The following is a 22,836-nucleotide window of genomic DNA, read 5'->3' on the forward strand; positions in this document are numbered from 1 at the left end:
TACCATCCTAGAATTTTGCAGGAACAAAAAAAATAAATTATAGCCTAGAGCAGTTGCTCTCAAACTTTGCTATGAAACAGGGGAATGAAAACTTAGCCAAACTGAGAAGCAACTTGAGCCTGGAATTCTTTTAGATCTTTTTAACAAACTCTTCAGTTTGAGAACCACTGTCCAGAGTATTACTTGTGCAGATACATGTCAAGGCTTGTGGTATTCAAAGGGTAAGTATTCAAGAAGATCATTTGGATGTAGAAAGAAAGCATTGGCCCTCTTATTTTTATATTATTGTATTAATTTGTATTTGTTTTATTATATATATATTGTATTCATACAGTAGTACATGTAAATAATTTATAAATAAATATATTTCAGGGATGGGAGGGCAATCAAAATAAGTTGTTTAGACAGCAGAAACCTATTTTTCTTCAATAGTCAAAGCAAAATATAATGGAGGGAGAGTAGAGATGCCCAATTTTACTTTCCTGTAGCTTAAAACTTTGAATTTCTTTTCTACTGACCTCAAAAGACAAAGATTAAATAAGAATCATGAGGCAGGGGCTGGCCTGGTGGCGTAGTGGTTAAGTTCGTACGCTCTGCTTCGGTGGCCTGGGGTTCGCAGGTTTGGATCCCAGGTGCAGACCCACGCACTGCTTGTCAAGCCATGCTGTGGCAGCCTCTCATAAAGTAGAGGAAGACGGGCACGGATGTTAGCCCAGGGCCAGTCTTCCTCAGCAAAAAAAGAGGAGGATTGGCAACAGATGTTAGCTCAGGGCTGATCTTCCTCACAAAAAAAAAAAAAAAAAAGGAATCATGAGGCAAATACTGTCCCTGATTAAGATACATTAACGTTTCTTCAGGAAAATAATGTTATATCCACTCATATCTCCACTATACTTTGCTAAGAACTCAATAATAAATAAAATGGAAAACTTTGTTAATCCATAAATTAATATCTTTAGATTTGCCTTGCTTTAAATGTAAAACATTTGTTTTTTTGTAAAAAAAGAAAAAAACCAAAAACTGAGATTTTCTTATTTTTCCTCCTGAAATAGTTTACTTTTTATTCACTTAAATGCATCTTTACAACATTAAGAAATAAAATTGCTTGTAATAATCCCATTTCATTTTTTTTTTCATAATTGAAATACAGCTAAGCAATGTTTTTCATAATATGTTACAATGAGCTGTAAACAGTTGAAAACTCTTGGGTGTTGATTTTAGTGCTGATTTTCTTTTTTCGTAAGTAATACTTTTATATTTAGTATTGTATTAAAATAAAACCCTAAAGAGTGATATGGGTTTCTTTGTTATTGTTTTTAATCTCATCATGATTAGTGAGACAGTCGTTTGTTTTCTAGATTGATGACATTGTAAAAGCTGTTGGTAACTGCAGCTACAACCAACTAGTGGAGAAGATCATCTCTTGTAAGCAGTCAGACAATAGTGAGCTGGTTAGTGAAGGTGGGTGAATGCTCCTACTACCTGACTTATTCTTGGCAAAATAACTTGTCTTATAATTTAATATCTTTTAAATGTCTTAAATAAGACTTCTAAAAACTACAAGTGATGCTACTTGTAGGAATTAAAAGAAGTAATTATAAAGTTGCCAGTGAAAGGTTTTTCCTAGAAACCTTTTCACTTGACTTGTAAAATCAGGTCTGGATTCTAATAAAAGTCACTTTGACATGGTTATCAAAGGGTTACTGATAATTACTCTTTTAAAATTATCCAGGGGTTTCTGATAATTACTCTTTTAAAAAAGCATTATTTTGGGGGTGTACAGGGTGAACTTTATAACTCATCCTGAACACTTAAGTTGACTGAGAAGAGTATTATGGTACTCAAGTGTTCATCTTAGTAGAGCTCTGCCGTATGTTTCAGGTCAATGTAGTATATTAAAGCTCCATTCTGGATCAGAGTCTACCTCTGATCATCAGTTTTCCTAATCTTTAGCTGATTAAAATTGCTAAATTCATCATTATATAAGCAGTTTCATATATTTTCAGCTGTGTTCCAGTCAATAAAGGAAAGAGCGGATATAAAACTAGGACGCTATCAGGAGCCATAGCATTTGGTTATACCTTCCCTACCACCCATTTCACTTTTTCATAAATATGCACAAATACTGAGGCTGCTATTTTCTGTTTGAAGGATAAACAATAGAAAGAGAAATCATGAGAAGCGGGTGATGAGCTTCATCATTCTCTCTCAGACACACAGTTCTTTTACATGATATATAATAAAAGTTGATTACAATCACATTCTTAAAAATTAAAACTATAAGAGTATATAAGAACATATGAAAGACCATGTGTACATGAATCTCTTACTGTCTTGATTAATCAGAACCCATCTAATTATATTACTCAATTATCTAGAAGTTTAACATGTTTAAGCAAGAGGCAAGTAGCAAGAAGTATTTTAGTTGAGGCTTATCCTAGTCTTCTACTTGCAATAAACACATAAATATATAGGGCTATTAATCATTGATTTGTATGACAACTCTTTCACTACAGTCTCAGGCAGCAAAGTTTAAATTTTAGGGAGAAGAGGAGCAATAAAAGCTGTTAAAAAATATTTTCTCTCAGTTAACAAAATTCCACTCACTAGAACTTTCCATTCCTTATCCAAGCTCTCATTACTATAAATCTATTTCTAAAAAGCAGGCTATAAAGAAAATTTCCATCCGTGGATTCCTACTTGCTCAGTACCTTCCAGTAGGCTATTCAATAGTAATTAAGGGAACAATAGGATTCAGTTAGTGATAACTGATGGAATGATAGCCAAGAAGTGATATTTAGGTGAATAGATCTATAGGGTGAGAAGCTATAGGAAACACTGTTAACAGCATTTTTCCCAAGCCAGGCTGCAATGTAACAGGGTAGGACTTAGTTCATTAATTAACAAAATGAACAACAGCAAAAAAAAAACCAGTCCCTTCATCACTTTTCCTTTTTCTCAACCTGTTGTTACAACTATTATTATTTCTCTGATGTTCATTCCCCAAGATAACGAAAAACTATAGCTAATTTATATAGTATTGATAACTTGAGAAGAACATCTTGGTAGAAGCAAGGAAGAAATTATACTTTTTAGTGGTATAGAATTTTCAGGTAATATATATTGGAATTGATTAATTCCTTGATATATAAATTTTATAATGGTGAAATTCTGCATATCAGATTTCCATATCAAGGAATAATTATATATTCAGTACAATTAAAAAGCTAAACTAATTTTTTGTTTATAAGAAACTACAAATATGCAGTCTGTTTGAACTAATTATTCAACCCCAATGGTTACTTCTATAAGGCACTAAGAAATCATATAGGAAAGAGGCCACAATGGGCATTTTCACATATAAAGTAGTAATTAGCTTTCCTCCATCATTTTCTTCATATTTTCTTAGGTATGGTGTTCAACTGAAGTAGTCTCCTTTCTTTTTCTATTTATCCTACAACTGTAACTTTCCTTCTGAATCAATAAAATATCCAAAAGGTGGTTTATTTCTAATCTTTTTTTATTAAAAAGTATTAAGCTCTGGTCTTAGATAACTACTTATTATTTTTAAAGTTTAAATGTTTCATCTCCAAAAGGTGCAGAATACAAGAAATACTTTTACTATCATTCTTTTTTGATGAAAAAGAAATGTTATTTAGCTAACAGTCAAATAGAATTAGATCTTCTTTCAGATAACATGCATTTTCTTTTGATGGCAATACCTTAGAAGTAATAGTACAGAACTTTTATGTGTACATAGAGTACGTATTGTTTGCTATCTCTTTTGGTTGTTAATTCCTTTTCGCATCTAGTTATAATGATGGGTTGTAGCATTGCAGCAAAAATCAACAAGGAAAAAAATAGCACACTACCAGCTGCCAGACTTTACTAGAGCTAGTCATTTAATTCCAGATGCTTTCTCAGGAATAATTTCTTCTCTAACAATTGTTTCTAGGTAAAAAATATGCTTAAATAAATAATTCCAGAATATTCATTTATTCAAATATTTACTGAGCCTTTATTATGTGCCATAAACACTGAAGATTATAGTTTGAATTCACATTGTTTTTGAAAAAATAATATTGATTTCCTTTTTTTTCTTTCACTTTTATTTTGAGAAATCTCAAACCCATAAAAACGTTGGAATAGCACAATGAATATATATATATATATGTGCTTCACCTAAATTCACTGATTAACATATTAAATTTTTGCTTTGTTTCTATGTTCACACACTCTTTTCCCTAAATTATGTAAGAATTAGTTGCAGGTATCATAGCACTTTACCCATTAATGCTTCATCACTTGTCTCCCAAGAACAAAGAATTCTCCTGTATAATCACAATATAATTATCTCAGGAAATTTATCATTGATATAATACTATTATCTAATATACTGTTTATATTCAAAATTCCTTAGTTGTCCCAGTAATGCCCCTTATAGCTTTTAAGTTTTTTCAATGTAGGCTCCAATCAAGGATCATTTAATTGTCATTTGTTTAATCTCCTGTAATCTAGAACAGATCCCTAACTTTTTTTTCTTTCTTTTCTTTTTGGTCTTCTGTGATATTGACTTTTCTTAATAGTTGTTTTATAGAATAGTCCTCAATTTGGATTCATCTGATTGTTTGCTCATGAGTAGATTTAGGTTATACATTTTGGCTGGGAATACTACATAGATGACATTGTGTCTTTCCCAGTGTATCAAATCAGGTGGCACATGATGTCTGATTATCCCATTATTGGTGATGTGCAAATATGATTAAGGTAGTATCTTCCAGATTTTTTTGTTGTAACGATACCATCTTCCCTTTGTAATTAATAAGTAATCTCTGATGTTATGCTTTGAAACTGTGTAAATACCCTGTTTCCTAATAATTTTTTACCCAATAGAGTTGGCATTCATTGATTCTCGCCTAAATCAACTATTACTATGGTAGCTATGATATTTCTATTATTCCTAAATTTATTATTGGCATTCTTCTATAAGAACTAGTTGTCCCTTCTCTTCCTCCCTTATGAAAAAAATTTTTTATCAGTGTAGACTCATAGATTATTTTTTATTCAGCGTGTTATGATCCATTATTATCTTATTCTTTTTTTGTGTGTGTGAGGAAGATCAGCCCTGAGCTAACATCCATGCTAATCCTCCTCTTTTTGCTGAGGAAGACCGGCTCTGAGCTAACATCTATTGCCAATCCTCCTCCTTCCCGCCCCCCGCCCCCCGCCAAAGCCCCAGAAGATAGTTGTACGTCACAGTTGCACTTCCCTCCAGCTGCTGCATGTGGGACACGGCCTCAGCATGGCTGGAGAAGCGGTGCCTCGGTGCGCGCCCAGGATCCAAACCCCGGCCACCAGTAGCGGAGCGGGCGCACTTAACCGCTAAGCCACGGGGCCGGCCCTATCTTATTCTTTTTGATGTTTAGAATTGTCCCAGATATAGCCAGTGGGGTGCTCTCAAGCTGGATTCCATGTTCTTTTGACATGTATTCGTCATTTCTTAAGCACTTTCTTATTTTCTAGCACAATAAGATGTTCTGGGCTCCCTACTGCATTCCTGGAATCAAATCATATGAGCCTCTATATTTTCAAAGAAAACCTGGGCAGTTGTCATATTAGTAGAGATTGTTTTGCCCCATCCTCTTGAGGAAAAAATTAATATAATGTATTTGATTTTTGAAACTTGACAGTAGATGAAATTAAAAAGAAAATATGATCATTTATGTAAAGCTAACACAGTGACAAAGTTAAGTTCTGACTGAGTTTAAATTTCAACACAAACCTCAGGCAGGACCACATCTAGCCAACATTTTAAAATAAGCCAAGTCTTCTTTTCTCTTTTTTCCTCTCTTTTTCCTTTTTGCCTAATTTTAGTGACCCTCTTTCTTACTTCACCTTCTTTAAGGCACTCAGTACTTTCAAGTTCTCTAACAACTTTTCAGTAATAGAGAAAAATAATTTGATAAATTAATTTAGTATTGAATTTCTGAAACTAAGAAATATTTTCAAATACATTAATGTCAGGAAAATAATTTTTAATTTAAATTTATTTTCAGTAATATTATTACCATTATATTAATTTTTACCTTTAGTATCATTAATAACAATATAACAATAGAATTGAAATTTAATCTAAATGTTGCAAATAAACTCTTTGTCATTTGAAGCAATGCAGATGCGTAAACTGCTCTATAACACTTAGAATCATTTACCAAAATTTGTTTAATTAGTTATGAAAAGTTGAAACTAGATTAGGCTTTTGAATATTCCACTAAAATCACAGGAGGATCACTGTTTAAGAGTTGGTAGAAGAATTAGGAAACATTGTTCTCTATAACACTAACTTAGGCTATGCTTTATGTTTTGGGGAGAAATACAATTCAGTTTGCATTTATAATAATCAGCACTAAATTTTTTAACTTAATACCAATAATTCTTCTGGGTTTCAGTCATCACTTTGCCATAACTAGTTTTATGTCCTTGAGCAAGTTACTTATTCTCTCTGAGCCTATGTCCTATTCTATAGAAAGAAGTAGCTGAGAAAGACCTTTCTAGTGTTGAAGTTTTGAATTTCACACACATGAAAGTAATGTTGTGCTATATCTTCACTGAATTTTTGTATCTTTTTGAAAGGGATTTGTAGAGAGGATGTTGTGTGAGTGAAGTGTGGGAGGGGCATTTATAAACATCTTTCCGAAGGAAGTGTTTAATAACATGGATATTATGGACAGCAGTGGTAATTCTCAGCACAGGCATGATGCTTACTTCTTAAATGCTATATAATAGTGCTTTAGTATATAACATACATTCTACTCGGTAACAGTACTTAGCAAAGTAATGATAATAATCAAGGTTGGGGGAGCTCTTATTTCTAAATGTATAAACCCAAGAATTTGTAAATGTGCTACAAATTTCCTTTGGCTGTGGCCTTCTGTATAACTTTGCACTTCCCCTCCAGTTCCTTGGAATAGTGTGATATATTGGTAACTTTTTACAACCACTTTGCAGCTTGAAGTGCTATGGGAGGGATGGAGAGGGAGTGGAATAAATCCATACTATCCAGCTGCCTGTGGCTCTACCAACTTTATTTTCAATTTCTTGTTGAGGTGTCAGCTTCTTTACACAGGTTCATCTTTACTCCCTATATCTGCACCTCTCTGCTCACTTATAAAACTTTTTAGAGCATTCTCTTCCCCCTTATTGCTTCTGAGACATTTCTTCCTTATTAAAGGAAGGGAGCAAAAGGAAGAAGGAAGAGAAAGAAGGGAAGAAGAGAAATACAGGCTTTTCAAATATTTATACAGTTGATTCTCATTATTCCTAGCAGTTATGTTCTATAAAGTTGCTGTGAACACTGAATTAGTGAATACTGAACCACTGCTTCTAGGAGAAACACAACATTGGGTTCCTGTGAGCCTCTGGTCACGAGATTTTCATTAACTGATCAGTACATAACCTTGTTTTATGTGTGTTTTTGTTTAGAGACACATATATTGTCTCTATATTGATTTACTGACATTAACCTCATGGCCTATGGCACTATAACTCATGCCTGAATGAAGCTGCAAAAATATGTTTTCTCCGTAAGGTGTATCACAGCCTTTGTGCACTTAGGAACGCTAGCCAGCACTTCAGCATTATGCTCGGGGGCCATTTTACACAGTAAAAATCACCCCAAAAAAGCATAAAAATGTGAAAAATGTAGCACTAAAAAGACCATGAAAAGAATACTTGTTTACAGTATGAGAGCTGAAACAAGAAAGCAGAGCATTGCCTTGTTTGACCTCGGTGGGGAATGTGCACGTTGGGTGACTCAAATTTTTTGCCACTTTGCACATATCCAGGAATGACCCTGAAAGCACAACAACTATTGATTTTGGAGTTATAAATAAATTTTAGATAGTAGGTAAATTTGCAAATATGAACCCACGTGAATAACGAGGATCAACTGTACATATATCTTTTAAATTAAACCCCAGAAAATGTCTTTATATTTCATTATGTTTTGAAAACAAAAGAGATCATTTCTATTTCTGAACTTGATAGCTCTACATAATGAGTGGTATATGTTGGAGGAGATTAGGATAAAAATGGCATCAGTTATCCTACTGTTTTCTGTTCAGTCGAATGTCTACTTTTAGTTTCAAGGCAAGAATTGAGCAATTTGTGAATTGAGAATTATCTAGTATCTTTCTTAAAATCTTAAGCAACTCAGTTTGGTAAGGCTACTTTTAATTTCTAAACACCTATCCATTGGGGAAGTAGCTGTTGACATACATCTTTCACTCCTACCCACCTTTTCATTTGCTAGCACTTGCTATCTTGTTTTAATGGGTTTTAGTTTTGTTGTGTCTCTTTCATTGCAAGCTGTCTGAAATCCTTTTTGGAAGTAGGTGAAGTATGAGTAAATACATTTATTGATAAAAAGAATTTCATATAACTGTTTCTTTAGGATGGAGATGTCTATAGACACGTCTTCCATAGCAGAATTAGAGAGAAGAATCTCCACTTTGGGGCCATCATGTTATAGTAGGAAAAGTCTTATTTTGATTGGCCTTTCTTCATACTTGGAACACAATGTAAATAGAAAAACTTTTTAATTTTGAAATTATTCTTCCATCTAATATTATGCATTGGTTCCATAGGCTTTGTAGCTGAGCAGTTTCTAAATAACACAGCCACTCAACTGACATACCATGGATTATGTGAACTAACTTCAACGGTTCAGGAAGGAGAACTTTGTGTGTTCTTTCGGAATAATCATTTTAGCACCATGACCAAATACAAGGTATGATATAGAAACAGCTATTTAATTGTTACTCTAAATTAAAGGAGCTTGATTTAGAGATGTCTTATGATATGCTTCAAAAAAAAATTTTTAGCATAATATCCCTTAATTATCAAATTATGAAGATAATTATTAAATAATAATTATTATTAAATTAATAATTAAATTTAGACTTCTTTAGGATGAAATGGATTAGCAATTTAAGTGTTACTTCAAAACAGTTTTTTGTTTTTATTTAAGTCTCAACTTGTTTTTCACAGATTACTGCATTAAAAAGTATTTATAATTTTCTTTCTAACAAAAAAAAGGATAAACCCTAAAGATAGAACTAGGATGACTGCTAATGATGGAAGTTTATATTTGACTGCTAAAGGAGTTTAGAAGAAAGAATGAAGATTTGTCTTTATGATAGTGTTTGCTGTTATTAAAGTTATCAGTGTGACTTTAAATTCTTCTTATCATGCCATTTATGGCTCAGCCAAAAAATCTTACTGATTCATCCCTTTTGTTATCTCTTCATATATCCCTTCCATTTTTATAGCTGCCACCTTTTCAGAAGTTTATCAACTTATACCTAGACTTCTGTAGTAGAATACTGCTCTCTGATCATGTCAATAACACGGTAAAAATATTCAGTAGCACCCAATGCATAGAGGATAAAAACGCAAAGTATTTTCTACTGTCCCCCATGCCAACACTTTGCTTCAGCCATAATGGTCTATCTACTTATTAATAATCCTCCATCCCCATACACATTTTATGCTTTCTCATTTCTGCACCTTTACTGCCATTTCTTACTCCTTAGTCCCTATTTGAAAAGATTTCACTCCTTTTTGCCTACCCCAATTTCACCTATCCTTTAAGAAGCATTTCAAATACTAACTCTTCGGTAAAACCACTCCTTATCTCATTAAACTAGTGGTTCTCAGCCAAGATTATACATTAGAACTCTCTGGGGAGCTTTTTAAAAGACACCAATGCCCAGAGCTCACCACCAACTCAATTAAATGAGAATCTCTGGAGGTGGGATCTGAGCATCAGTATTTTTTAAATGCTCCTCAGGTGATTTTATTGTGCAGCTAAGGCTGGGGATCACTACTCTACCCATCCTCCTCTAGCTGTTATGGGCCATATCCGCCTTACTTCGCTCTTCTTGATGAGTACCTTGTTACCATTTTCTTTCCATGTAAATGTCTCTTATTTTTCTAAATGAAAGTAAGCGTATTGAAGTCAGGAATCAGGTCTTCATATTTCCTTCAACACTTTAATCAGTGAATTACACAAAGTAGTGTAAAATAATGATTTGTTTGCTTATACAAGATACTCTAAAGCTCTAGCTCTCCTACTCCCATATTAGTTATAGCAAGGGTTCATTTGTATCGCTCCCACATTTAAGCTTGATGTGTGCTAGTATGGGCGCAGAGTCATCCATACTCCTTAGAAATCTAAGGCCAGATTAGATCAGAATGAGCATTATTGCTACATAGTAAATACTGCTAAGTTGTCTTGCTTTACCTGATCTTTTCAAGTCCACACTTCATTCATTCATTTAACGAATATCTATTGAGCATGATGTATGTCTAGGTCCTCAGCCATGTCCTAGGACTGCAGCCTAAGCAAGGCAGCTATGGCTCCTGCCATTTAAGGACATCCTAGTTTGGGAAGGGACAGATGTTGAATAATTGCACAAATAGTTATTATTTCTATTGAGATACACTCTGTAAAGCGTACATACAACATGCTGTGAGTGCTTCTATCAGGACTTATATCCTCGTTGGGGATGTCAGGAAAGGCTTCCTTGAGAAGGTAACATTTAAACTGAAACCTGAGGGCCGGCCCTGTGGCTTAGCGGTTAAGTGCGCACGCTCCGCTACTGGCGGCCCGGGTTCGGATCCCGGGCGCACACCGACGCACCGCTTCTCCAGCCATGCTGAGGCCACGTCCCTCATACAGCAACTAGAAGGATGTGCAACTATGACATACAACTATCTACTGGGGCTTTGGGGAAAAAAAGGAGGAGGATTGGCAATAGATGTTAGCTCAGAGCCAGTCTTCCTCAGCAAAAAGAGGAGGATTAGCATGGATGTTAGCTCAGGGCTGATCTTCCTCAAAAAAATAGATAGATAGATAGATAGATAGATAGATAGATAGATAGATAGATAGGGACCTGAAAAATGAATCTTCTAGGAGTTTAATCAGTTAGCAAAAAAAGGGTTAACTAAGCAGGTGGAACATGTGTGCAAAGGCCCTGAGGGAACAAACTTAACTCCTTAAGGAATTAAAAGAAGGCCTGTGTGGCTGAAGCTTAGAAAATAAGACACATGAAGTAAGGCTAAAGAAATAAGCAGGTACTAGATCTTGTAGAGTTTTGAGTTAAGAGGAGAAACAGACCTTGGTGTCCTGATGGCCTAGTGGTTCTTTTTGTTCTCTTTTTTTTGGCTCAGCAGGAGTGAGATAGTTCAATGGGAAAAAAGATCTCAGGCTGTCATTAGTGGTTGTTATACAACCTCCCAAAACTGAGCTCTAGATGTTTCCTTTTCTGTCAAGGCCATATCCCTGACCAAGAAGTTCTTTACTAGTCAGCTAGGTACTCCCAATCCTCCTATGTGGTTGGGGAGAGGGTGGCTCCCCTGGAGCACTTTGTGTCATGAGTCTGTTTCTGGACTAAGTATGCCCTTCTGTGAGATAATGATAGTTCAGAGAATGTGTGCATTCTGTTGTTTCTCTGTCTTCTAAATTTTTCTCAGTAAACCTTATTCTATGGCTGAAGAGTATATCATTAGTGGTATATGTCTCCCTGCTCCTTGTACAACATTAAGGTGCTTTGGACTTTGAGGCAAGAGTGGATGTGGATTTAATTTGGAAACTATTGTAGGAAGCCAAGTAAGAGGTTATAGTGACTTGGACTAGGATGGTAAAGAAATGGAAAGTAGACAGATTCCACAGACATTGAGGAGATATAATCAACCAGATTTGGTGATTAAGATGTGAAAAATAGGAAAGAATGATTTCTGGGATGAACAGCTGGATGAATGGTGGTGCTCTTTTTTGAAACAGAGAACACTGGAAGAGGAGAAGAAAGATATCATGAAATTAGCCTTGGAACTGTTAGAGCTGCCTCTGAGGCATCCCTCCAAGTGGAAATGTTGGGTAAATGTTTCAAGATTGGAATAATTTTTGTGTACAAATAATAATTTGGGGAGAGGATGAGATTTACAAGAAAAATAGGGAAGGAGAGGAAAAAAGAAGGTCCAGGACAGAGATTTGAAGAGTGCCAACATTTAAGGATCAACTAGAGGAGTATGAACTGGCAAAGGAGACTGAGAAAGAAAAGAATAAAAGGAAAATCTAAAGAATGTAGCATCATGTAAGCCAATAGGGAGAAAATGTTTCAAGAAGAATGGAGATCTCAGTTATTAAATGCTGTTGAGAAGATGAGAAAGATGAAACATTGGGGGGAAAATTGTCCAAAATAGTGATATGGATTTTACTGGTATCTTTTAGAAAATGGTGGCAGCAGAAAAAACTCAATATGAATTGGTTAAGAAATGAGGGAGATGTCAGGAACTAGAAACAGATTATAGGCAACTCTTTGAAACAGTTTATCTGTGAGGGGTCATAGACCTAATGGCGCATAGCTGTAGTGGAGTGGAATTCAGGGAGAGTTTTTTGTTTTTTATGTGAGAGACTTGATCATGTTTAAATATTGAAGGACTCAATAGATAGAGAAAGGTTGAAGATTCAGGAGAGGAGATAATTGATGTTAGAAGGTTCCTAAGAAGGTGAGAAAGGATAGAAATTTTCCCAGGTGAAGGGGATTGACCCTTGATTTAAAAAGAGACCTCTTCATTGTAAAGGAGGGAAAGAATAGACTATGAATACAACTACAGGTAAATTTATAGATTTGATGGCAGGAAGTAGGGAAAGTTACTGTTTGAATGCTTCTATTTTCTATATTATGTGGAAGGCAAGATCATTTATTGAGACTGAGTAGGGGTGGGAAGGTTTGGTTCCAGATTTGAAGAAGGAGAGTTTGAAGTAGTCTTCACAGCCTGTGGGAGAAAGATCTAACTAGAGAAATTAAGAAGAATCACCACATAGTGTTGAGGATGGTAATTATCACACGAAGATGCCACTTGTGTGGTTTTTCTACAGGAGTATTCATCAGAGTGTAGACATGGAGAAGGTAGCTAGTTTGTTATTCTAGACTTAGGATTTTGTTAAGTGGGTGCAACAAAGAGTAGAAGAGCAGAGGAATTTAGGGACATGATGGTGTTATGAACATGATGATATTGTCCAAATTTATAAATATTGCCTAGAGCAAATAAAACATCATTCTTCACTAAGGTAATACTATTTTTATAGAAGGGATAAGTGAAACAACTATCCTGGTGGCCAGTCACTAGGGGAAATGCCTAGTTTACTATAGTGACCACCAAACCAAAACAGTAACACTGTTTTTTACTTTTTATTATGAAAAATTGCATCCTTACAGAAAATTAATGAGACTAATATGTGCCTATTATACTCATCACTTACTTTTTTTTTTTTTGGTGAGGAAGATGAGCCCTAAGCTAACATCTGTTGCCAATCCTCCTCCTTTTGCTGAGGAAGATTGTCCCTGAAGTAACATCTGTGCCCATCTTCCTTTGTTTTATGTGGGACGCCTGCCACAGCATGGCTTGATGAGCTGTGCGCAGGTCCACACCCGGGATCCGAACCCACAAACCCTGGGCTGCCAAAGCGGAGTACATGAACCCAACCACTATGCCACTGGGCCAGCCCCCTCATCACTTACTTTTTTAAAGAATTTTGACATTTTACTGTTTTCATCTATTTTTATATTTTTGCTTACACTTCAGTATGCATCTCTAAAGAACCTTTTCTTTACAAATCATAGTACCATTGTTGCATCTAACAAAATTAACTGGAATTTTTAACACAATCTAATACCCAGTCCATATTTAAATTTCCCATGTAGCTTCAAAATGGTTTTATGGATGGTTTGTTCAAACCAGGATTTAATCAAGGACCATGCATTGCATTTGGTGAAGTAACTCCATTTTAATATGGAGTTATTATGAACCTTTGATTAAACTTTTTATCCCTTATCTGTCCATTGGCAACAGATACGTATACCCCCAATTTCTGCTATCACTTTTGTTACCTTCATCCATATACTTCCACCTAATCTCATACAATTAAACTGGGCAGATCATCTTGGCAAATCCACATTGAGTATGTGACCCTATGAAGATCTGTCCTTTTCATCAGCGTAACTGGATTAGGATCTGAAAGCAGCAGGAGGAGACTCTAGTGAGAGAGCAGATGCTTTACGGGTCATTCCTGTGGTTCTAGGTAATGAGACAACTTTTTATCCAGGCAGGAAATTTGGAAGTATTAAGATGGGTTGTAAATAAACTACCTCTTTCATAGAAACAGACCCTTTTAGGTCTGTTTCACTTCTCATATTATCCATATGGTCATGACTGTTAGATTCTTTTATATGTAATTCTATATTCAAGACCTAATTATTCCACTTTATTTTTATTATCTTCCTCCACTTCTCCAATATTTTCTGCTTGCTCTTGAGTAAGATAAACTACTGATTCCTTGGCACCTGTCTGGATCACCTAGCTTCTAGATCTTTGGTTTGTATAATGAGATCTGAATTAGCTCTTTCCCCATCATGACTCTCTCATGATCATCCCTTCCCCATATCAACCTTTATATCCACGTCATAACTGCCTCTTGGTTTTCAATTACTGACATCTCTCTGGAGTATATTCAAAACCAAGGTTTTTGAGGTTGGCTTTTGTTTTTTGCTTTTTTACTTCACATTTAGGGATTAGAAGTAAAAAGTAGCTTAGACGGGGATACAGTTCTAGATAAGTACTAAAGCCAAGTTAAGAAATAAATGTGTCCATTCTCTTTCCTCTTTGACTAAGACTATAGTGGGATTTTTTTTTCACAGAAGGCTACGTTTAAGTAAAAATTCATTCAATTTAGTTATTTTAAAAGGTTATGGATACATCAAAAATTGTCCTTTTCTTTTAAAATTTTTTTTTAAATGGGGGCAGGGGTGAGAGAAATGTGGAAACAGAGTAAGAGAAGTGATAGATTCCACAGTACAGACAGAGAGAGTCATCTTTTTCTCTTAAATAGGAGGCAGGAGACAGAAACGGAGATAGATTTAGGTGATTTTCATGAGTATAATATCTTATATTCATTAAGCACTATATGCCTTGCATTGTGCTAAGCACTTTACGTTCATTATCTCATTTAATTACCTCCACTTTACAGATGAGAGAACAGGCCTAAAGGCCCTAAGTAACTTGCCCAAGACCACTCAGCTTGTGAGCAGCTCCAGTCGGACTTTCACGTCCGCACTGTCAACACCTCTGCCTCTCTGGGTGGATAAGAAAGCTACTTGTGGATGAGATTGATGTTTGTTAAGTACGAGTAAAGTTCATTTTTCAATTTATAAAATATCTTAGAAATTCTCTGGTCTAACTGCCTCTATATCACTTTATAAGAAAAGAAAACTAGGGGCTGGCCTGGTGGTGCAGCAGTTAAGTTCACGCATTCCGCTTTTGCGGCCCGGGGTTCGCTGGTTCGGATCCTGGGTGCAGACCTACTCACCGCTCATCAAGCCATGCTAAGGCGGCATCCCACATAAAGGAACTAGAAGGACCTACAACTAGGATATATAACTATGTACTGAGGGCTTTCGGGAGAAAAAAGAAAAAAGAGGAAGATTGGCAACAGATGTTAGCTCAGGGCCAATCTTCTTCAAAAAAAAAAACAAAAACAAACTAAGGTCCAAAGATGTTAAGTAATTTGAATCCAAGATAGTTAACTAAAAATATTCAGGTAGTGCTTTCCTCCACAATTTAAAGGCTGGAATTACTTAATTATTTTTGTATTACATTTGATAACTTTTCTTCTATTTTATCAATTTACAAATTGTGATATTGTCATGTATTTGTTAATATAAGTAACTCACATTCTATATAGACCTAATTTATCAGGGTATTTTAGATGGAATAGGTTTTCATTCAGTCTTCTTTTGTGATCCAATTGCCTATTTTTTAAAAAATTATAAAAATTATCTGATGTCATTTCTTTGTCATTTTATATAATAAATAATAATTTATAAATTTTATACATTAATAAATAATTTAAGAATTTAATATATACATTCAGTATTAGTTTTTTTGTGTGTGTGTGAGGAAAATCAGCCCGGAGCTAACATCCATGCCAATCCTCCTCTTTTTGCTGAGGAAGACCGGCTCTGAGCTAACATCTATTGCCAATCCTCCTCCTTTTTTTTCCCCAAAGCCCCCGTAGATAGTTGTATGTCACAGTTGCACGTCCTTCTAGTTGCTGTATGTGGGACGCCACCTCAGCATGGCCGGAGAAGCGGTGCATCGGTGCGCACCCAGGATCCGAACCCGGGCCGCCAGTAGAGGAGTGCGCGCACTTAACTGCTAAGCCACGGGGCTGGCCCCAAGTATTAGTTATTTTTTATGAGATTAGTGTTTTAGAGACTGGTGAGTGAGATTAGGAGGAAGATTCAAGGCTTAGAAAAGAAAGCTTTGACTAGGTAATATAGCAAAAATGCTGGGGTATAATAGCAAGAAATCTTCTTGATGTGATTTAATAGCAGACTCTCAGGAACAAATGGGCCTAAACTGTTAAGTACTATACATTTAATACATACTTTGCTATTCTACACTGCAATTATATAAAAGAACGGTTGAGTAATAATCAGCATTGTTGACAGTGGACCAGTTACAGACTTTTTTGATAAATGTCAAGATCTAAAAGAGGAAGAAATTGAGGCTAATGGTCTATGAGAAGACAGATCAGCTATACCAAGAAAGGGACACCCTTTTAGTTAAAACTTATAAATATTCATATGCTATGGATGATAATAGCCTTCAGTAGAGACCCTCCCAGAATTTACCCATCCTAAAGTGTCATTTGGAACAAACTTATTGATGATTATGGTTCCTCTCCTAGTAAGCAGCCAATCTAATATATGATCTACATAAAATAAATTGTAAAACCTAGATATTATATAATATAATGGTATGTTGAAATGTATTATGATAAGTATAAACAGAAGGGTCAGCTCTATTCAGTGGAAAATTGGCTGGAAAGAACTTTTAGTTTTTCTCTTAAATTACCCTAGGACAAGGTAGACCCTAACTGGGTGTTAAAAATATGTTAGGTAATGAGGATGCATAGTTGAATAAAACATGGCTCTGGTCCTCAAGGAGCTTGAAATGTATTAAGAGAGATAAGTAAGTAAACAGACAACTACAATTCAATGTATAAAGAGCTATGACAGTGGTAAGAGCAGGATTCTATGGAATCACATAAAAGGAGCACCTAATACCAGAGGAAGGTGGGATCATTGCTTTCCGTGATATGAATCCTCGAGCACTTAGCATAGTGCTGAGCTTATGGTAGGCATTCAAATATTTGATTAACTGGAACATACCTGACTTTTTTTTTTTTAGGGCATGAACCTGAACTTAATTTTTGCTGAAAACAATGTCTTTAAACTTTATACACAAATGTTTTACTTTTTTGTGTGTGAGGAAGATTAGCCCTGAGCTACCATCCATTGCCAAGCCTCCTCCTTTTGCTGAGGAAGACTGGCCCTAGGCCAACATCCATGCCCATCTTCCTCTACTTTATATGGGATGCCGCCACAGCATGGCTTGATAAGCGGTGTGTCAGTCTGCGCCCGGGATCCAGGCCAGCGAACCTGGGCCGCTAAAGCGGAGTGCGCGAACTTAACCGCTACACCACCAGGCTGGCCCCCAAAATGTGTTTTTTATGAATGCTTTTCATGTTGCCATAGCAACTTCAATGACCATATAAATCAATCAGTATCTACAGCTGACTCTTAAATGTAACTGGTAGTAGACAGGAAAGACTTTTTACTTTAGGAAGAGCTGCGTCCCTCAGAGCTGGACACGTAGTAAGTGTTCAAGAATAATAATTACTTAGTTTTTCAAAGCTTCAGAATTTATTCAATAATTTCTCTACCCCCACCACCAAACTCTTTAAAGGAATTTCTTATTCTTAATTATTAAGATTAATTGTGAATGATAAGAGAGAACATTAAAAGTATTCTTGTGCAATAATAAATACTATATCAATCAGTGGGAACTCAGAGCAAGTAAATTAAATTCATATCCTTAGCAAATCTGAAAAAAAAATGGCTTACAAACCTTATGTGGTATAATAAGGACACTTTACATATGATTGGAGTTAGAACTAATACATATGAAAAATTTGAGGTCAATGCTAAATTCTGTGGTAGTGACTGTAAATACAACATGAGTTCATTGATTGATTCAATAAATATTATGCTCCAACTGTATGATGCACCCTACACTAGGCCCAGAGGTACAGAGATTAAAAAATATAGTCTGGAGAAAGAGACAGGAAAACACCATCATGGTACAGTGTGATTCAGTGCTACAATGGAAATAGATGCAAAGTACTGTTGGTGTACGAGAAAGAGTAGCTAATGGTGCAGAGAAAGGAAAAATTGGTATGGATTGGATTAGTCACATAGGCTTAATTTAAAAAAGAAAAAAGGCAACGTGATATCAATTGTGACTGTGTCTTATTTGTTACTTGATATGTTTTTTAGGAACTTTCTTTTTCTAGTTTGTGAAATGAGATTGTAAATCCCCAAAGGCTATTTATAAGTCATGTATTAGTTGAGCACGCCAAGAGCTCCTATTACTTGTTATACTGTAGTGTACTAATTATAAACTATATTCGGAGCCAAGTGGATTTAACTCAGTGAGCAAATAAGATATCTACTTGGTCTATTATTTATTATGTTGTGCAGATCTAACTAGGGGGAATAATTAACATGCTTTAAACATACAGATTATAAAATTTCTCTTAAATATTAACTAGTTTTGATCAATTTAACCGTCTTTTTTCTTTTGTTTTTCTTGTTAAGGGTCTACTGTATTTGTTGGTAACAGACCAGGGGTTTCTCACTGAAGAAAAAGTTGTTTGGGAAAGCCTACACAATGTCGATGGCGATGGAAATTTCTGTGACTCAGAATTTCATCTGAGGCCTCCTTCAGATCCTGAAACTGTATATAGAGGGCAACAAGATCAGATAGATCAGGTAAATTTGTTTTGTCTTCTTCATATTGTTTAAGAAGCCCCTTCCTTTCAAATATGAATTCAGTTATCCAAAACTTTTGAACTAAAGATTTATTCACTGGGGCCGGCCCTGTGGCATAGCGGTTAAGTTCGGGCACTCCGCTTCAGCGGCCCGGGGTTCGCAGGTTTGGATCCTGGGCACGCACTGATGTGCCGCTCGTCAAGCCATGCTGTGGTGGCGTCCCATATAAAGTAGAGGAACATGGGCACGAATGTTAGCCCAGGGCTGATCTTCCTCACACACACAAAAAAAAGATTTATTCATTAATATACTTAATTTTATTAAATTTTAATTTATTTTAATTTTCCTGACACTTCCTAAATATGTAAGTGATCTCTTTATATGTACATTAATTATACACTTTGGTTCAGATGGCTGGGTCATATTTAACTATGAAGAGCATGGTAAAGTGTTTGAATTTTATTCTAATTATAGTAGGGAAGATATGCCAAGTGTCAAACATCAAAGTGACATGATCTACTTTACCTTTTTAAAAGGCGGCTATGTGAAGAATGCACAGGAAGGACACAGGTATAAGCAGAGATTAGCAATCCAAGCAAGAGGTGATGATGTCTTAGCCTTGAGTAGTAGAGATGAAGAGACGAGTACATATTGGAAATCTATTTTGGCTAGTCAGAAAAAGTGGAAAAGAGGGAGTCTTGAAGATGCATGCACTGGGTAAAGAGTAGGTTGGTGTTCTAAAGCTTTAGAGTCCAAGGTAAGGAGGCACTTACAGCAGGAGCTGCTCTGGTGAGTAGAATTCTCATTTAGAACTGAGACAGATGAGATTTTTCTTGCTATAGGTGGGCAGGCTGGGAGCCATAAGTGTGTTTATTACTAGAAGTATAACAGTGATGTGACTTCTTCCCTGACTGACGTAGAAATATGGTTATTTTAAACAGTTGGCACGTTTCGCTGATAACAATTTAAGTGCATAGAGACTGTGTTCATTTAGCCAATATTCACTGAGCAGTTGTATTCCTGGCACTATAACTAGGTCTTGGGGACACAAAGATAAATCTTTTAGTCCCGTCCTCAAACATTCTGCAGTCTAGCAGGGGAGGCAGATAATTGACCAAATAATATTAATGTTAAGTTTTATAGTGGTTATTTGAATAGCAAGCTGTGAGTGCACAGAATACTTGATTCAAACAAATGCTAATCTTTCTAGGACTCTTGGCTTTCCTTGGACAAACAGCCATAATAAAATCAACATACTTATTTTCCTTCAGCATCAGGAGCATTGTTTTTTAAATATTACTTAGAGAAATGTGCAGGATTTTTCTAACCACTATATGTAAAAAATATTGGAGCAGAGGGAATAAAGGTAAAGCAGTTGGTTGCCACAGTAGTCCAGTTGTAAGGTGTTAAGATTATATACACATCATAGTGTCTGTGGAAGTAGCAAGGAGGGAGTGGATTTAAGACTGTGAGACTTGGCAAAGAGCAGAGTTTGAAGAATTGAGAAAAATTTGAAGGACAAATTCTTGATAAGATTCTTGGTAAGATAGTCATGCTAGTTAGTACAAGGTCTTCACAGGCAACAACCTTTTACATATCCTCTTATTTAATTATTATTTATTAATATTAATAATTAACAATTATTATTATTTAAAATTCTCTTATTTTGAGGGTAGATGGGGGAGGTACACAGAGTAATCAAGTTTCATTCATCACTAATTCTTAATAAAAGTGGGTATTAAGTTATATTATCTAACTTTTGACCAAAGATGCATCACTTTTTCTTATAGGAAATAATCTGGGTGTGTGTGTGGGAGGAGGAAGGGGGGGGTGGTTAAGTAATTGAATATGACTGTATGATGAACAACTGTTTTGGCTTTAAAAATCATGTTTTGGAAGAATATTTATTTATTTACTTATTTATTTGAGGAAGGTTAGCCCTGAGCTAACATCTATTGTGAATCTTCCTCCTTTTTTCCTTTTTTCTCCCCAAAGCCCCAGTAGACAGTTGTTTGTCATAGTTGTACATCCTTCTAGTTGCTCTATGTGGGACACCGTCTCAGCATGGCTTGATGAGCGGTATGTAGGTTTGCACCCAGGATCTGACCCGGAGAACCCTGGGCCGCGGAAGCAGAGTGCGAACTTAACCGCTATGCCACCGGGCCAGCCCCTGGAAGAATATCTAATAAATAATCTTGGGAAATTCTTATGACTTTTTTTTTATACAATACTTTTATGACATTAAATGGAAAAGAAAACAGATTGCAATAGTTTCAGGGGTTGGGAGATGTATTTCAGTTTGTATGTGAATGTAGAAAAAACTATGTGGATGTATATTGATTGTTAATAGTAGAACCATGGCAACATCACTGAAATAAGTTTATAGCTCCCAAACAGAAATACTTAAATAACTTGTTTTTAATTTAAGTTCTGGTATGTTTTTTAAAAGCCATTCTCATAGTTTTGTAGATATAACCTCTATATTTACACTCATTAGTTCTTGGGTAAAATCTCATAGCTAAAGATGGTTATAATTTAATTTCTTAGGACTATCTTATGGCATTATCTCTGCAACAAGAACAGCAGAGCCAAGAGATCAATTGGGAACAAATACCTGAAGGAATCAGTGATTTGGAACTAGCGAAGAAGCTCCAAGAAGAAGAGGATAGGCGGGCTTCTCAATACTATCAGGAACAGGAACAAGCAGCAGCAGTTGCTGCTTCTGCTTCTACACAGGCCCAGGTAAAAGCTAGTGTTCTGCTTCTTAAATAAAACGATCACTTTAGCAATGAAGAAAGTTGTGCTGAAATAAAAATTTTTAAATTAGGTATTGACTCTTCAATTACGTTAGCATTGTAGCACCCTTTGGGTTTTCTGATATTGTCCTAAGTTTGTGATTATCTTAATATATTTCTCATTTAGTGAAATTCTTTTTCCTGAGGTTCTGATGGCAAGATTTTTCAAATTTATTTTTTAAGTTCTTGATAGCTACAAAGAATATCAACCAATTTGAACAAAGTCTTTTCTGTCAATTAGAGGGCAGTATAAAGTACTACTGGAAAGAATGTAGACCTCAGAGCCAGATAGATGTGGATTTGCATTTCCTGCTTCTATCTCCCCTGACTAGTTGCAACACTTTGGACCACGTCCTCTACCTCTCTTAGCCTCATTTTCTCTATCTGTAAAATAGAAGATAATACTTAACTCTTAGGTTTGTGGTTAAGTACAAATAGTGTTAGCACTGAACCCAATGTCTGACGTATACTAAGTATTCAACAAAGGTTAGCACCTTTTACACTTTTCCCAGTTAAATGTTTTAAGCACTGAAAATGTGACTATTAAGTGGGTTTCTGTATGTTAAATCGCATTTCATTACATGAAAAAATATTCTCCTTCTTTTATGTTTAACTGTACCATGCCAGAACCGTTCCTTTGATTTGGGTATACAAGAAAGCAAGATGCCCTTAAAGGTTGGATGAAACTTTAACTATAGAGGTCTCCATTAAAATAAGTGTAACATTTCTATTTCTAGCTCAAATATTGACTACCCCAAGGTTAAAAATTAAAACCTACCATGTTATGATTAACTTTTCACTAAAAAAGTTCTCTTATTTCACAGAATACACTTATTCTACACTTAGTTCTCAGAATTTTTTTTCTCCTTTTAAAATCTGTGTAGTATAGTATTTAATGAGGTCTTGGAGAACTATTGTAGTTAACCAAATGGTGTCACTTTCTTCAATGTTTTCTAAACTTTAACATAAATGTTTCTTGAATTTGAGGCTTCAGGCTATATCATCCTACACACGTTATTTATCTTTTGAAATTCCATTTACTTAGAATAATGAATATATTAATTATATCTATCCAGAATGGT

The 22,836-nt window shown here is 35.5% G+C and overlaps 1 protein-coding gene across 2 annotated transcripts in view; it reads left to right on the top strand.

Moving 5' to 3' along the window:
- The window catches only part of MINDY2 (MINDY lysine 48 deubiquitinase 2), a 62,545-nt gene that overhangs the window by 37,074 nt on the left and 2,635 nt on the right, over positions 1–22,836 (top strand). Inside the window, exons 5-8 of one of the 2 annotated variants that reach the window (XM_058541699.1) lie at positions 1,359–1,461; positions 8,646–8,788; positions 18,786–18,959; positions 21,507–21,701. In XM_058541699.1, the coding sequence (XP_058397682.1) occupies positions 1,359–1,461; positions 8,646–8,788; positions 18,786–18,959; positions 21,507–21,701 (615 nt within the window). The remainder of the gene's footprint in view (positions 1–1,358; positions 1,462–8,645; positions 8,789–18,785; positions 18,960–21,506; positions 21,702–22,836) is intronic. The other variant, XM_058541700.1, reaches the window with a different exon arrangement.

The sequence above is a fragment of the Diceros bicornis genome, chromosome 5, assembly GCF_020826845.1.
Source record: "Diceros bicornis minor isolate mBicDic1 chromosome 5, mDicBic1.mat.cur, whole genome shotgun sequence".
Classification (NCBI taxonomy): Eukaryota; Metazoa; Chordata; class Mammalia; order Perissodactyla; family Rhinocerotidae; genus Diceros; species Diceros bicornis.